General features: G+C 34.8%; 1 protein-coding gene and 1 pseudogene across 3 annotated transcripts in view; both read left to right on the plus strand.

The window, feature by feature from the left end:
• Positions 1-2666: 2666 nt before the first annotated feature.
• LOC128191210 (ABC transporter G family member 20-like) overlaps positions 2667-18275 on the plus strand; it is a 30601-nt gene continuing 14992 nt past the window's right edge. The window contains exons 1-10 of one of the 3 annotated variants that reach the window (XM_052863295.1): positions 2679-2704; positions 3534-3592; positions 12378-12523; positions 12948-13107; positions 14433-14587; positions 15277-15384; positions 15859-15958; positions 16188-16262; positions 16612-16683; positions 16924-17023. In XM_052863295.1, coding sequence (XP_052719255.1) covers positions 12414-12523; positions 12948-13107; positions 14433-14587; positions 15277-15384; positions 15859-15958; positions 16188-16262; positions 16612-16683; positions 16924-17023 — 880 coding nt within the window. In that variant the 5' untranslated portion in view covers positions 2679-2704; positions 3534-3592; positions 12378-12413. Of the gene's footprint in view, positions 2705-3533; positions 3593-11320; positions 11493-12377; positions 12524-12947; positions 13108-14432; positions 14588-15276; positions 15385-15858; positions 15959-16187; positions 16263-16611; positions 16684-16923; positions 17024-18275 lie in introns of those variants that run through there. The other 2 variants (XM_052863297.1, XM_052863296.1) reach the window with 2 other exon arrangements.
• LOC128191208 (uncharacterized) lies at positions 5020-7995 on the plus strand (annotated as a pseudogene).

Here is an 18275-nt window from a genome sequence, read left to right on the forward strand (position 1 = left end):
ACGAAGCGCTCTTATAATGCTTACATAAATTAATATGCTTTACCACTGTATTGTATTAAATAAATAATTTGATGTCGATATGCAACTGCCCCCTTGTAATGGTGTTTCATTTAGTGACGCACTTACTTCTTGTTGACTTGTCGTATGGTACATAATGCCTGAGAGCTTTCACATAAGGAAATTAAACAAAATGAACAAAATATAAGATGTGCTACGTCAAAAAAAACCATACATGTGTGTAAAAGCTCACGTTTCTAATTTTGTCAATTGTAACATTTGCATTTTCGTCCTTCAATTTTCTTCGATGTTAAATTTGTTATTTGGTGTTAGTTACCCTGTGCCTTTGTTACCAGGTGTGGGTCATTTCTAAAACTACAGAATGTGATTTTATTGAAAGCGCCGCGGGCACAAATGAATTAATGCCAAGTCAGCTGTTTCTGTAGGTGTTTCATTCCTCATAAGCACAAGGCCTTTAATATGCTGTTGAACGATCGTCAATTTTATGAGAGAAAACAGGGAAGAATGTGTGAAAGACAGAGGAGGGTCTGGATACAGAGTTAATTAAACGAGTGTAGTAAATTAACACAAAAATTAGCACACGTTCAGGTTCTTTCCCCATACATCATACAATTTAAGACTACACATGCTATTTTTTTTTCTTGTCAAAAATTGCATTTTTAATTAGTGAAACGTCATTGGAAGAAATGATAACTTCCTAACCGCATATAAACACGGCAGGTGCCCCTTGTTCTGGAAAAGTACACATTTAAATGGGGCAAAATGTGTAGACCACCTCGCTCGCAGTTTACTACGCACTATCATCTCTGCCTGGATGGAGGATAATACACATAGATTTACGTCTTTACTTATAAATTAAAAACAATATTACAGTTTGATCACCAAGGGCAATGCATACGCGAATCCAGAAATTTTTCCCGAGGGTGGTGTTTGCCGGGGGGGGGGGGGGGGTCCTAGGCCTATTTTTGGTTATTTCACTACTATAAACTTTTTTGGACCCCTATCCAAACACTCTATATCAGGGCATGCGATGCTTTATATTACATATTGCCGTTTTCCTTGAAAACGCACTTATCTATGCAGAGTTATCTAATTCGTTGCAAGCTAACTTTCCCAATCTGAAACTGAATTTCATAGATTTCATTATATATATGTTATACTGTTGAATAGATTGAAAGATATTTGCATGTTCAAGTGAAATATATCTATGGAAACTTTTCTTCTCTATCTGAAACTGATAATCTCGTGTACATACATCATAAAAAATAAATGCTAAGGTTGAAGGTACCTATAGCAGATTAAAACCGGCAATTTCAATGTTGAGAAATGATACTCTCGTGTACATACATCATAAAAATAAATGTCATTTGCTGAATGTACCTATAGCAGATTAAAACGGGCAATTCCAATGTTGAGAAATTAATGATACCATCATCACTTCAAAACAACACCCATGGTAATCTCCAATTTCCCCCGCACCTACACAACTGCTCCTGTCTTAGTACAAGTCAACGACCTTAGAGGAAGATACTCTCGCTACGGTAAGAATAGCACGTGCTGCAATGGGCTGCATAATTTTATGCGAGGTTGTATGGTGCAAAGTTAATGCAAATTACACGGCTGATGGTATCACCCTTTCAAATCTTTTAGTTCTGTGTATTCAAGGACCCACGAGACGTTCCTCAATTTTAGATAATTAACCTTATTTGCATTGAAATCTGTTAATGCCCAAAAACTCATGGTAGAAATAATTTTTACAATGCATGATTATTATTATAAAAGTCATTATATATATACTGCAGGGGTTAGATTGGTTTGAAGACATTAAATACAAAAATTAATAAAAAGATCAAATTGAAGCAACTACCCAATGTAATTAAAATTAGACTTGTAATTTCGCTCCTCTACGATACGCTATAGAAGTATAGCGTATCGTAGAGGTCTAATTTTAATTAGATCGAGCAACTACCCCTCCCCCCTCCCCCATCCCAGGCCATGGATTACGTTTTAGAGGTTTGAGGTGAGGTGAGGGTTTTTCTTCTGGTATCATTTATTTCAAGTTGATTTTGTTTTGTTTGAGCATGTTTACATAGGTTTTTCATAACCACCCCCCCCCCCCAATACTTGCCTGATGTTAACAAATCACCAAGTCTAGAGACTGATATTCTCTTTTGAGAAGTGGACAGGCATAGCCTACATCCACTTCTCTTCGCATGCCCTCATGTTTTCATTCTGGAAAACGTGTAAATGTCGGAACCAATGACGGTTTACACTTCGAACCATGTTTCTACTCCAGTTTCCCTGAATTTTCGTAACAGACCTATTATTTCTATATTCTAAACATAAATGCATCCATATATCACAAACAAATCACCACTAACCCGCTTTCAAATCATTTTCTCAACCTCTACATTCCGGATGTAGGCTATGCCTGTCCACTTCTCAAAAGAGAATAAGAGATAGTTAAAATATATTGCGAAACATCATATTACTTCTTATCTAAACCAGTAAATATCATAGCTATAGGTCTGACTCTAGCTCCAGGTGTGAAAAATCAGACCGGGAGCTACAGAACTGTGTATTGAGTGCATCCCTTTTACGGAAAGAAAACGTCCCTTCTCTTTTCGTAATTTACGTACCGGATTCCACTTCCGGTTGCACTGGGCGTGAAGAAGAAACTATGGTATGGAAAACACCCCTGCGAATGTTATTGTCATTCAAATTTTAGACCACGTGGTTTTATTTGACCCTTTCAGTTTCGCAGTAAAAATCGTACCTCGTGTATAAAGTCTATTTCACAGTTCATGTATCTAGGTTCTTAATATAGTAGTCAAATATAAAATCTAGAGGTTTATTGATTTTAAATTTATCTTCATTAATTGGTGAATAAAATGTGTTCTAGAAAGAAATATGACTATACAAAAATTAGTTTTTGTCTGCTGTTGCAACAACTAACATGCTTAAAAGAGATCCCTCCTGAGGATTAATTTTCGATCCGCGCCTGACCTAGTAATAACATCAATAGTGAAACAGACTATACCATTTTATGCAGAATGTACCTTGAAAATGGCTCGATATACTAAGTTTTAATGCAAAACAGACACCCATTATTTTTTTTAAAACATGGTATTGCACACCACAAGCATCAAACATGGCTATGAATTTATTAAGCAACCCAATGGTTATATTTTCAACCACTCTACACGTGTTTGCACACGAACGATAACTCTGTTCTGAATATTATCGTTTAAATAAATAACTGCTAGATGGTAAAATAAGACATACATCTTGAAATTTTTTCCCGTTTTAACATAAATCACAGTAGGATATGATATGAAAAACGACCAGTACTTACGTATTTTGAGAATATTATCCGAACACTTATACTTCCGCTCGAAATTTCACAGGAAGTGAACAAATATTGGTGAAGTCTCGTGAACTTTCATTCGAGCACCTCTGGATTTATTACTTACTTAGCAACGATAAAGAAAACATTCCGAACACATTCGCAGGGGTGGAAAATGTAAACACAAAGTATCGTTTCGCAATATTCTGACAGTTACATGAAAAATAGGTACGACAAAAATAAATACCGTAGAGTAGATTGTCTGATATTACCAATTCACTTTTCGATCCAGTTTGAGTTTTGCCGTAGAAAGTATACTTCGTTTATTTTATATGGCATATATGATAGTGTAGTGTAAACGCATTGTATTATTGTATGTGTATTGTTATGCATGACCTCTGACCCTGGTCCACCCCAGCCTTACCTGGTCCAATCTACTGGAGCTCCAGTTCTGATCCTGCCGTATACCGCACCACACCTGTTACCCTGTTTTTCCTTATATATTTTTACCATTGTCTGTTGTCTGCCACATATTGTCAGGTAAGACACCAGATATTTGAACTATATGTTTTGTAGTTTCTCGGCTACACAACATTGGCGTCGCCGGTAAACTTTTATTGTATTTTTTGTGTATTTTTGGATATTTTTGTCCACACGGCGATACACATATCGCCGTTTGGATTTTCTTGGTCAAATTCGTTTTTGAGCAACATGTTTTTGCATTGGACGTTTATTATAAGCGTCAGGTGCGTTATTCCTGAAATTTGACCGGTAATTTCATGTTTTCATAGTGTGTTTTTTGTCACGGCGTGCTGACAGTTAGCACGTGCGGCGTCGTGATATTTTCATATCGGAACTCAATATTGTCATTATTTTTTCTATTGTGTATTGTAGTTTACTTGCGTTTTCATAAGCGTACTTAGAACGAAATTTAGTATAATTCGTCTTGTATTTTTGTCACTCGTGTTTCTGTAAACACGTGGGTGACCGTTTCTCATGCATGATAAGCGTGAATTGTAAACACGTGTTCAAGAGTATAAAATTTTCGTAGTTTTTCAATTATTTTTCGTATTTATGTAGTATATCGTCACACTCAAGCATTTATCTACCTTTGAAAGTCATATTTGTAGTTATTATTACCTAGAGAATGTTTTTCATATTTTTGACATTTTGTTTACTGTTTCGGTCGTCTTGTCTGTCGCCATTTTTAGCGCCAAATCGACTGTGACGTTTTAAAGTGAAAGTAACTTTCACTTTCGATTTCACTTTTCTGAAAACGTGTTTGTTTACATTAGACTAGTTAGTAGTTTATAAAATATATTTTCAAGCTTAAGTTATTAGTTTTAAGTAAGGTTATTATATTGTTTACATAAACATTTACTTTATTCATTAGGAGAAGTAATATTTTGAAATATTTTCTTGAACTTTTTTTGCTGCTGTTGCAGTATATCAGTTGTGGGCAGCATTATTTGATAAGTTCACATCGATCACGTTAAGGTCTTTTCACATCTGTTGACAATTAAATTGTATTAAATTAGTTGAACATATCATAAGTTCAAGTAGTTTGGGCTGTTATATTTGTAAATTTTTCAGATTTTTTAAAATTACACTTTAGAAAAAAATTGTTTAAAAAAAAAAAGAGAATTTTTGTTTTTTTCTAAATTTTTCAAATTGTCTTTTTTACTGAACCAGGTTATTATTGTTCAGTCTCTGTTTTAAAACAAGTTTTTGAATTAGAGATATTTCATTTATTTGTCAAAATTAGTTCAGGCTTTGAAATTACTAAAGTTAGAACTGATTACTTGTGATCACCAGCATGCAGTCAACCATGCAGTCAATAATGGACAAATCATTGACTTACCATCAATATGATCAACAAGATGTATTCTAATCCAATCAACGTTGGATATATTAGTGAGGGGGTGAGTGCACAGAGTGCATTTCAGCAACCATTAGTAGGTCCAGTGTCTACAGGCCAACTTTCCCTGCAGACAGGTACAGTGCTACATGGTCATAATGCCCCTCCAGGATTCAACCAACATTACAGTGGAATCCCTGCACCATATGGAACACCATATTCAGCTCAATACCCTCCGCAAAGTGCTATTCTAAATCCATGGGGGGTAATGTCAGGTGTTTCAATGGGACCAGAAAATAACAACACAAATATGTCAGTTGGATGTTCTTCCATGACACTTGGAGGTTATTTACCATCAAATGCCTATGGAGTGATGCCAACTGGATATACCGTTTCAAGGGCCACTGGAACAAGTTACACTGGTACATTTTCCCAGGCACAGGGTGGTTCGACTGGTTCCATACCGTCAAGTGTTCAGGGGTTAATGATGCCATACCAAACAACATCAAGTCTAAGTGGATTTCCTTCCCAGGTACCAAGCAATTTCCAGTCATCGGTTTCTCAGGCATCAGTACTACCAACCACCAGTGTACCCATACCACAAAGCGGCAATATACCATTCAATGGTCAGGGTACAATTGTCAACGTAGTACCATCTACCACCAATATACCTATACAACAGGGTAGTTATGTACCATTTAATGGTCTGGAAACCAATGTCAATATTGTACCATCTACCAACAGCGTACCTGTACCACAGGGAAGCTATGTACAGTTAATTGGTCATAGTACAAATCTCAACATGGTTCCAACTGCATATACCAACAGTACTCCTATACCACAGGGCGGTTACTTACCGATTAGTGGTCAGGGTACAAACGTCAATATTGTACCACCTACAAACAATGCATCCATACCACAGGGTGGTTACGTACCAATAAGTGGTCAAGATACAAATGTCAATAATGTACCATTTACCAACGGTGTACCAATACCACAGGGCATCTATATACCGATGAGTTATCATAGTACGATTCTCAACATGGTACCTGGTACATATACCAACAGTATTCCTATACCACAGGGCGGTTACTTACCGATTAGTGGTCAGGGTACAAACGTCAATAATGTACCACCTACAAACAATGCATCCATACCACAGGGTGGTTACGTACCAATTAGTGATCATGGTACAAATGCCAACATAGTACCACTTGCAAACATTGCACCTGTGCCACATGGCGGTTCCGTACCATTCAGTGGTCAAGGTACAAACTCAAACCTGGTAACAGCCACTACACCACAAGCGGGTTACATTCCATGTACTGGTCAAGGTGTTGATCTCAAGGTTATGTCACAAACATTATACCCACCAGTTCAATCAACACAGAACTCAAATACTTCCAACCAGTATGTGCTATGTACACCAAATCAGGCTATGCTAAACATCACTAAACAACAGGCACTGACACAAAATCATATTCAACCACTACCAGGATTCCAACAACTACACTCACAACAGGTTTCACAACAGAGATATGCTCCGACATTGCCAACACAAAATCAGCTGACACAACAGGTTTACACTCAAGCATTACCAACACCAGTCAGCATTCAGCAGCAACAACAACACAACTTACAGACACTACTCAATCATAAGACCACTCCAACACTGCAGACCCAAATCAACATGAAACAGCCGCAACAACACAATTCTCAGACACAACTTGATCAGATTATCTCTCCACCACAGCATTACACAATGCAGCAAAGCAGGTCAAATGTATACCATGTTGGTCAAGTACATCAACAAACTCAAATGCAAGATGTACCATGTCAAATACTGCAAGATGTACCATGCCAAAATACATGTATGGCACCAGCTCTGATGCAGGATCTGACCCCAGGCCTAACAGATCAAGTCAGTCCGACTCTGTTAAATGGCAGTAACATACCTCCCCCTGGAGCAGGTTTGACAGTTGCGGGTAGCATTCAGTAGCAAGTCCATCCGGCAAAGTCGCAAGGTGGTTATGTACCACTAATGGCTTCAGCTAGTACTGAATCTATTCCTGGTAATGTGGAGAAGAGTTACAAGATGCAGATGCCTTGCTACAATTCTGAGTCGGTCCAGACAGTGGGCGCTTTAAAACCGCTAACTGTTGAGGTATCTGACCAGGGTTCATCTTCATTGTCTGGCAATATCCTTGTAACAGCTAAAGCAAGTGTTTGTTCTGACCATGCAAGGAGCACACAAACCCATGGATCTAAGCAAACACTCATGTTATTGCAGCAGTGCCAACAACCACATTTGCAAGGTGTACTTGCGCCACTCCTAGCACTTCAGTTGCCTCCTGAACAATACGAGCAGCAACCTGCAACAATGCTTCCAAAGCAACACTTGTCAAACCTGCAATCATCCCCAGATCACGCTAACACAAAAAGTGGTAACATACACAGTGATTGTGGTGAAGATGATAGGCAAGATGTTTGCAATGAACATGAAATGTCAGATCTTGCTGAGGCACTGACCGATGGAAGAGAGCAGCCAGAGTCGTTTGATACACATGAACAAGACACTTTGCTGCGGACAGTCAAGAGACACTATGTTGAGGTCTATCAACGGCTGTCCACCCTGAAGAATCATGTCGACTCTTTGGTCACAGACATGCAGACCATCACAAAGGGAATGGAAGCAATTGATCTGGAGCAGAATCATCTGAAATATGACTGCTAGTGAGAAATAACTGTAAATTTGTTAATAACTTATGATTCATTAAGCAGAATGTTACATGTATCAAGACATTTGCAGCTGCTGATAAATTTATGTTATTGACAAACCAGTATGAACAACAATTAAATCCTATACAGTTGTAAGAGTAACTTAAATATGTAGATCTGACAATCATTATGTTTTAGTAAACATTGTTTCCAAGCCAATTTTCCTATTAGAAACTTGTAATTACATGTATTAGTTATGTAATATTTGCTAGTAGTTTTCATAGTTTAGTATAAACAAATATCGGTACAATGTGCATTTATTTCAATATGTAAGATATATGCATTATGTTCTGAACAAGTCAGTAGAATGTTATATGCTTGTCATTTGCACTACTGAAGTTCAATATACTTAGATTATCATAGTACCTGTATGTTATTCATGTACCTTGTATTTCAGTCGATGAAGAAGTTCCAAGATCAGGGTCATGTCACATTTATAGTTTATCATTAACAGTATTCTTTGTCATGCAGCATTTTATAGTTAACATTCCCCGTCCATGTTTTCATATTTTTGGTTGTTCATATTTTGATACAGTGTGTAGTTGAAAGAAGCATTCCTTTTCATGTAAAACTAGTTTGTTTTGTTATTTATTATACAAGAAATAATTGTTAGTCAAGAAAGGGTGATTGTCATAATTAGATTTAATCCATTTTGTGCTTTTAATAATTGATATTTGATAGCTCTCCGTTACTGTTAAGTTAGTTAATCTACAGGTATACATGTATATAGGAAACATCAGCTACTGCTTCAACATCCTCAAAGGCTTGTATAGACATACATACAAACAATTCTGGATTCTGACATAATGCAACAGAAGACCATTTCCAAGTTACAGAATCATCAGCTAGATCAACAGGAGTTTTCCGAAGTTCATGACGGAGCAGAATGTTCTGCGGATCATGAGACGGCGGACTTAGAATGTTGCATCTTAAACTCCGCTGTAGATATTACCATATGGATCAGAGCCTTTTTCCACATAGGCCCACATTAGTTCTTGTTTATCTTGGTATATACCTACCTTCACTTCACCAGAATAAAGCTGCATTTGGACAATAATTTGTTGGTATATAATTGTAAATACCGTACAAGTGTTTGTTAGTGGACTCTGATCACTCCATTACATAGAGGCCTTACCTTACTCAGCATTGTCTGTACCCTAACTGTGTAAGGAGGGGAGGATCACCTTCAGCACCAGCACATCATCAAGATATTTAGAAATATACGTCCCGTTTACTTAATTGACGAAACTGCATGCGATGAGCCAACTCCAGTACTCAAAATTCATATCTTTGATAATAGGTGCCTTAGGACACTGATGTCCACAATGCCATATCACATTGTAATGTTCCTGCTAAATTTAGGGCTAGATATTATTCTGCCCATTTCAAGTGGGATTTATTATTGTACTTATTCTCGTTGTATTTTCATATGGTAGTTTTCTTAAATAATTCCTCCAAAACCTGTTTAGAGATATTTAAGCATATTTTTCAGTATCTTAATTGTTTTGTCAACCTTTTCAAACAGATTACCTACTGTATAGTATATATACATTCATCTTTTTATTATAAAACGGGGAGGAGTGTAGTGTAAACGCATTGTATTATTGTATGTGTATTGTTATGCATGACCTCTGACCCTGGTCCACCCCAGCCTTACCTGGTCCAATCTACTGGAGCTCCAGTTCTGATCCTGCCGTATACCGCACCACACCTGTTACCCTGTTTTTCCTTATATATTTTTACCATTGTCTGTTGTCTGCCACATATTGTCAGGTAAGACACCAGATATTTGAACTATATGTTTTGTAGTTTCTCGGCTACACAACAATATATACAGTCGTACTAATTTTGTCCTCATTATGTCGTTATCGCTGTTTTCAGTTTGACTTAAATTGATGTTTGGTCAGTATAGAGTTTCAGAGCTCATCATATGAATTATATTTTACATTATACATAATTAAAAATATTTCTCTTCATTGATGAGTTGTAGATCGAGCTGTATAGACCATGGTTATCGGCCTACCACCTTTCGTTATGTAGTGGAGTGCATAATTTTTCAGATTTAAGAGTTACCAACACATGTTGTATAAAAATATACTGTTTTACAGTTTGACCATTTGGAGGGCATAGCCAATAAAACATTTCCATTAAAATTGTTATCTGAAACGTGCACAGTTGGATCCACCTGTATTTTTATTCATTACGCTAAAGGTGGCACATTTAGTCTTCAATATGATGTTGAATTGACAAAGCTCCAAATAATTCCAAATTTAAAAGAAGCTGCAGAAAAAAAACATATTTCATTTATCTTGTACAATATTACTATAGATGTTTCTAAATTCAAAATGTTGGGATTTTTATCAGATCAGGAAAAAACTCTTTGGGCATGAGATTCAAAATGGCAAAGAGTTTGGATTGCCATTTTGAACCACAATTTGAAAGTTTATTATGTATAGTTTATTATCTACATGTATATGAGGGTTGTCTGTAAAGTTTGTGGACAACCTTGATAAAAACTTACTGACATGAATAAAATGTATAAAACTATTATTTTTGTTAAATTCGTGTTTAATTTTATCAATATGCAAACTTTTATCATAATAGAAGCATAAATAGGGATAATTTTATTAAATGCAAAATGATCCTGAATTAAACCCACAGCATCAGATAAAAAAATTATGATGTTACCCAACGTCAACACTAAATAAAGTAAACTTTTCTCAAAAGAAATGTGTTACTTTACCCAGTCATCAAAGATGTGCACAATCCCTTTTTTGGTGGAGGAAAGTGTATATTTTTCCATTGGCTGAACTGTTGTTTTGTTTTTGGAGCATAGTAGTGGAACCAACTTTCATCAGTTGTAACAATCCTGTCCAAAAAAACTTGTGCTGCCTCTGTCAATTTTTTTAACAAACTGTCTTGATAATTCTACTCTATTTTCCAAATTTTTACTATTCAAAAGTCTTGGAACCCATCGTGCACAGACTTGACTCGTATTTAAATCTGGAAATAAAATGTCATGTACCGAAGTCTTTAAAACTTTAAAACATTTTTTTGCAACTTCACGAACTGTTAACGTTAGTCGCCAATCACCGTCAAAATGTCATGAACTTCATTGTTCACGGCTCTGAAATTTCAAAATGAAGTTTTTACATGAGTTTTTGATAGTGATGGGCCGATTATCGCCGACAATCGAAAGTCGGTCGCTAAATGACTCCCGATGTTGATGATCAATTAAGATTTTCATAATCGATTGTTTAAAAAAAAATTTTAAAAACTGTAATTTACGAAAATTCTTCGTACGACGACTTTTTTTCAAACATTAAAACGAAAATAGGTTTAAACAAAATGGCAACGCCATGTGCAAGCCTCATGGACGAGGCAGATGCTGCAAATCAAGATCCAATTAGTATAGCAGGGGAAATAGTTAAAAAGAAGACTACATTGTGCAAATGTTGACTTGCTCATTTTCTTGAAGAAAAACCTTGAAAGGTACTGGTGAAACACTGAAGTTGTATGTCATGTGACTCGGTCAGTTGTGAACTGTCTAGTTATGATGTTTAAAAACAGTTAAAATTGTTTTTGTTGAATGTTTTTGAAATGGGATTTGAACTCTGAATTAAAATTAATTTGTAATATTTTAAATTGTTTATGTTTATTGTTTGAAGTTTGAACTTGTTCCTATCTTCCTAGTTATTATAAATGGTACAACATATTTTTATTTCCTAATTTTCTTTTATTCTAACCAGGTGCAGTAAATAAGATTGTATGTGCATAATAATATTTAAATTTTATTAACATATTTGATTTATTTGAATAAATATTTGATAGCTTCAAACAACTGAAACAAGTACATGTATATTACTGTATGTACAACGCAAGACGCAAGTTTTTGTTCAGAGAATTGTTTTATTCAATTTATCATAATTTTAAAACTTTCAATTATTTAATCGATTATACACTTTCGATTATTTCCGATAATCGATTATTAAAATTTTCCGATTTCCCATCACTAGTTTTTGATATTAATTCCAATTCATTTGCCTGAAGTTTTCTAGTGGTGCTAAATTTTGTTTATACATTTTGAAAACTTGCTTTGGGATTTGGTATTCAACCCTACCTCTCCCCCCCCCCCCATTGGAAAATGTAAGTCACACAAGTCCCTCCCACCAGTTCTCTCCTGTTGCTTTTTGCTTTGGCCGGTTACCTTTGGCAGCAGGTCTTGTTATCAGTTACTGGGACTCATAAATTAAGTCATGGCTCAGATTTCACTGTTAAACCTTGAAATGTATAAAAACCTTGCTCAACAATTCTACCACTACTTTCTTTGTATTATCCTGGATAAGACTTGAACTTTCAGTTTTAATTTATTTTCAGATGAATCATTAATTGACTTACATTTGAGTTGCTGAAATGAGTGAGGTAGCAGTTTTGACACGGCACCTCTACAAAAGCTATGGGAAGGGCAAGTCAAAGCTAGAGGTCCTAAAGGACCTTGATATGACAGTGACAAGAGGAACAATGTAAGATACAGTGTTGTCAAACATATCAATATAATTCTCATGAATAAGTCCTTATTGGAGAAGGAAATCAGAGTTCTACTTCTGTTTAAAGGGATACATGTACATGTATATTTATCCCCATTTTATTTTTGTCCCTTTTGCCATCGTTGTCAGTGGGCAAATTTTAGACTGGGCTAATTCAAAACAAATTTTATATTTACTGTGTTACTATGAAATAGTTCTTATCCCACAACTGTGTCTGGGTGAATTCGAGATGGGGCGAAACTGTTTCCAAGTGTAGAAGAGTGAAAAAAAGAAACATGGAGTGAAAATAACCCTGTATATAGTATACCAATATTAACAAAATTAAGTGTTTCCTTTTGAAATGTTTTTGTAATCATCTAAACATTAAATATATTCATAAACTTTTATTGGTGTATTTTAGATATGGACTTCTGGGGCCTAGTGGATGTGGAAAAACAACATTGCTGAGATGCATTGTTGGAAGATTACAAGTAGATTCTGGAAATGTAATTGTCCTTGGCAACAGACCAGGAGCTAGGGGACACGAGGTTCCAGGAAGTTTAGTGGGATACATGCCTCAAGTAATTTTCTTGATAGGGTTAATCATTTGTACTACAGGCTCCTGAGGAGCTTAAAACAAATTTGACTCAGGCACTTGTCTGGGTTAAAGGACTCTTTTATATAGCAATGCTTAATAAGACTTTCATAAAAATATATTTATTATAACTTATATCTCATCCTTGTTTTTGAAGGAATGCATATTCTTAAAAAAAATAACACACAAACTTAATTTAAAACATATATATATATTCATTGTTCATTGTGAAGTAGGGTCGTTATGAAAAATAGTGTATTTAATTATTCTTTTACGTTATGTTGTTAGTCAAGTACAGAACTTTGTAAAACATTCCTGACCCTGATTGACACAAATAGTGTTATCACTTAATTTGTTCAGGATTTGTCTTTGCATTTTACTTGTAAACAAAACTTGTTTAGTTACTGCTGACCTAAAATTTATCTATCTCCCTACATCTGATAATATATTGAACACATTAGACTTGTGTACACACAAAGTACACACATAGTGTATGACACAATGCTGATAACAGATTGATTTCAATTCTTACAAATAATGTCGCACAGAAGGATAAAATCTTGCATTCATTTAAAATTTAACTCGTAATAATTTACTACTGATTTCCACCAATCATTTACAAACTCATCCTCATCTCTCTTTGTTTTCTTTTCTTTTTTTTTATCATTAAATGAGTATGATAATGCTTATATTTCTGGAGTAACCTTTGCTGTACAACAGGCATGCTGGTCTTTCAGTCTTCTTTTTCAAATTTATGGCAAAACACGGATCTTCATAATGTCAATGTTTCAACACATGTTGTTTAGTCAATTTCTACATGATTATGCATAAATTTTGAAGTAAATGTGTAAGTTTATCTGCCACTGCTGTTTGTATTTTGATGTCAAATCGATTTCCTAATCTCTTCCTTTTCAGATGTCCTTAACCTAGTTGCATATTTAAACATTGACACAGTAATTTATGCAATGTTGGCCAATGTCTAGGCTATTATTTTAATTCTCTTCATGACCCAGTTAAAGGGCTCATTTTAGAGACAGACTGTTGCCTCTTGACAACTTCAAATACAGACAGGCACTCACGAGAGAGAGAAAGAGAGAGAGAGAGAGAGAGAGAGAGAGAGAGAGAGATTTTATAACTCACGTTTATGAAAATGATTAATGTAGCAGATAAATTGGACCTGAGCATTTATTAAACTTAAATAATTATGACAAAAACTCTTTCAATTTCATTTCATTTATAACATTTTGGTAAAAAGAACAACATATTTTTTTTCAAATCTATCAACCTCATTTTGTATTTTTTTTTAAAAAGGAAATTGCATTGTTCAACAAGATGACCATAGAAGAAACTTTATCTTACTTTGGGAGGATTCACAGAATGTCAAGAAGTAAAAGAAAGAGTAGAATGGAATTCCTCCTACAGTTCTTAACACTTCCTGAAGCTGACAGGCTAGTGGAAAATTTAAGGTAAACCCCAAAGCTTGCTGGATTTTATTTAGAAAATTACATTTTAGTTAAACTGAGCAGTTCAGGTCAGTCACAAGTAGGTCAGTACTGGTTTATGCTGCATTTGTGAATATAGATGAAATTACCTATTTTTTTTCATATATGCAAATTCTGTCTTTATTTAAAGTCGTTCAGGATGAATAAAATGTTTCAGTCTGTATATTAGGATTCATTTTGGTTAAAGGTTTATAATATAATTATATCCCCTGTTAACAAAGATCTGTAAACCTTGGCTAGTGAAGACCGCAGTATAAGTACATATTGGATAGTTCTTACTTGTTATTGATGGAACAAATATTTGTTAATGAATATATTCCCTAACTGAATCTATATTTAACCAGATACTGTCAGAAAACCAAGGAAATATAATAAAGGAATTTCAAGAAACTCAGATTGAAAGTAATAAAATATATTGAAATTAAATTTAGAATTTGTTAAAATATAAGTTCTCAGCAAGGGCATTTTATATTTTCTCAAGATAAACATTTATGAGTAGTGGAAAAAAATTGTTACAAACCCAAGTAATCCCAAAACCTCTCCAAAAATACTTTTGATACTGTCAAATGCAATTAAGATGTCAGTATTGGATTGAGAGCTAATTCTCATGATTCTGCTGCATTTCCATGATGTATGTGTAACTCTTATGTCAGTGGAGGTCAGAAGAGGCGAGTGTCCTTAGCAGTAGCTTTACTACAGGAACCTGAGTTACTGATATTGGATGAGCCAACAGTCGGGGTGGATCCCATTCTGAGAGAGAGGTGAGTCAACGCAGAGAGAGAGAGAGAGAGAGAGAGAGAGAGAGAGAGAGAGAGAGAGAGGTGTGTGTGCTATATAATAATCCATCTCAGTGTTCAATGACTGAAAAGATGCATATCTAGGAATTTAAATTTTTTCAAGGAGATGGAGTTCCATCCTCTAATTTATCTCCCCCAGATTTTATTAGAAATCTTTCCTGAAAACGAAAATCTTATTTTACATAGGGATTGCCTTTAATTAAAATTAAATTCATCCTTCTGATTTAAAGATATCCTTTGCAAATTGTGACTCCCCCTCTCCCCATATGCTGTATGCTTTATATTTAAGTGTAAATCTGAAAATTTTTCTGCAGTGCATGCCAATTTCAAAAAAAAAAAAATATATTGTTTGATGTTTGTAAATGTGTTATATGGTAGGCCTTATTGCATTGTATTGTATAGAAATGTGCTAGTTAAACTTCAATATGATATTTGCAGAATATGGGAACATTTACTTCGAATCACTAGGCAACTGAATTCCAGAACAGCTATCATCATAACCACACATTACATTGAGGAAGCTAGACAAGCTGATAAGGTAATGAGGTGATAAGTTAGTGAGGCCTTTTATTATGCTTACTTTAATTTTTTATGATTTTTGGTCAAATGTGTATACTGCTTGAATGTACATTAAACAGTGTTTTCTTCATGGAGAGGCGATTTAACTATGATACCAAATATAAGGAAGGAAGAATTATCATTAAAAAATTTGGAAAATACATGTACCTGGTATATCAAATCAAAATTAGCTTTTGTTCTTGTCCAAGGTTGGCTTAATGAGAAATGGAAGACTTTTAGCAGAAGATGCACCAAATAATTTGATGAATCTGTATAAAGAGGATGTAAGTGTTTGTTTACTTAATACTGTAAACCAAAGTTTTCATTCATGATGACTTTATTCCACGATTTACAAAAGATAACCTGGTTGTGACAACTTATTATTTTCCCAACCAGCCATATTCACACCCGTTTTGGTTATGACAACCACACACAAGAATTTTTTTGTGGCGAGGTATATTTGAGATGACGAAGCCCTCGCTAATCTTGAAAAATTTTCTTGCACAGGAATTAAAGTTGGTTTACAGAGTGTAGAAACTCTGTGCAAAATGCTGAATATGATTAAGTCATTGTAATGTTAATAATTCCAAACATAATCATTTTCAAAATAATTTTTTTGTTTCAATATTTTAGAGTTTGGAAACTATATTCCTGAAATTATGCCATGCAGATCAAAACACTTACAATCTGAATCCCAAGGGTGAGGTAAAGCATTCTTTTTAAATTTTTCCTCATACACACACAGCTACATGTAGTAGATTACTGTTAGCTATATATTACTTAAGAACGCTTAAAAAACCCATTGATTTATGAGGGCCAAAATTGGCTTTCATCATGAATGCGTTTAAATATCAAACCTTTCAAAGATATTCGTCAATTACCAATGAATGTATCTTGGATCTGCATCAACATAAATGAATGGAATTCCATCATTCTTGTTTTCAGAATCAAAAACCAAAGAAACCTACCATGAAGATGGTAAACTCTGCACATGATCCAGCAGGGGAGACAACTCCATTGTTGCAGCAAGATTGGGAGGATATAGGTACTTAGAAGTATCAACATATCTGTAATGGATGTATGCCAAAAACAGTTCTGTAAGAAAAAATATCAAAGAGTTTCAAGGCCCGTTAAAGTAAAAAATTGTCTGATATTTTTTCATACTGAAGTGTTTGAGGCACATACACAATAAAACACGGTTATAGTGAACACGCTTATAATGAATTGGCACTTACAGCAAAGTGATTTTCATTCCCTGTGACTTTATTTCATGTTGTAAACTTGACGGATATAATGAATTATGTTTATAAGAAGTAAAATTGTTCATCCCTGGGACTTCATTATGAGCATGTTTTACTGTATATTGTACCTAAAATACTACCATTGAATTTCATTGTTGATTTACCTTGGACAGTCCAATTTTGAAGGATAACAGTTACTGCAACCACTGGTAACGGTCTGATTTTAAGAAGCTCATTATTATGGGACTGCCACAGGTAAAATTTTCAACTGTTGGAACAAAGGAAGGACATCACAGCAGTGTTTTAAAGTCATTATTTCCAAAATGGTTAAAAAAAGATATACAGTAAAACATAGTTATAGTGAACACACTAATAATGAATTGATGCTTACAGCAAAGCGATTTCTTTCCCCCGTGATTTTATTCATGTTGTAAACTTGAAGGATATGACAAATTACGCTTATAACGAAATAAAACTGCCTGTCCCTGGCACTTTATTATAAGCGTGTTTTACTGTACATAACAAATGTGAAACATTAATCTAGAAAGGGAAAAACCCCAAGGATTACCAGTATATGCGCTATTATGCATTTCTCTCCTTCAAAATTAAAATTTTAGAGAGCTTTAGAAATAAGGTTGAAGATAATGGAAATCATATTGATAATATAAGTATTATATTGCATTTTGATAAATTAATCTTTGAAGCACAATATGGGAGTTTTCGACCTTTTTTTTTTTGACTGAAAAACATCAAGTGCATGCTTGCTCAAGTACTTTTTTTAACTATGATGTGTATAATCATATGAACAAAAACATGTGTAAAAATTGTCCTTGAGCAGACAGACCTCGCTCTGTAATTTCAAAGGCAAAACATAAAGGAAGGTGACAATATTTTAATTACAGGTAGTTTGCAAAATTGCTGGAATTAACCCATTTTAGTGGCGTCATAAATGAACAGCTATTTAAGCATTGAATCATTATTTTTAGAAAGATATAGTTTCATAACTACAGCGTTGTGTGCATACAAATTGAGTAACGCACTTTAGGATGTATTGAC

Source organism: Crassostrea angulata, chromosome 7 (genome assembly GCF_025612915.1).
Source record: "Crassostrea angulata isolate pt1a10 chromosome 7, ASM2561291v2, whole genome shotgun sequence".
Taxonomy (NCBI): domain Eukaryota; kingdom Metazoa; phylum Mollusca; class Bivalvia; order Ostreida; family Ostreidae; genus Magallana; species Magallana angulata.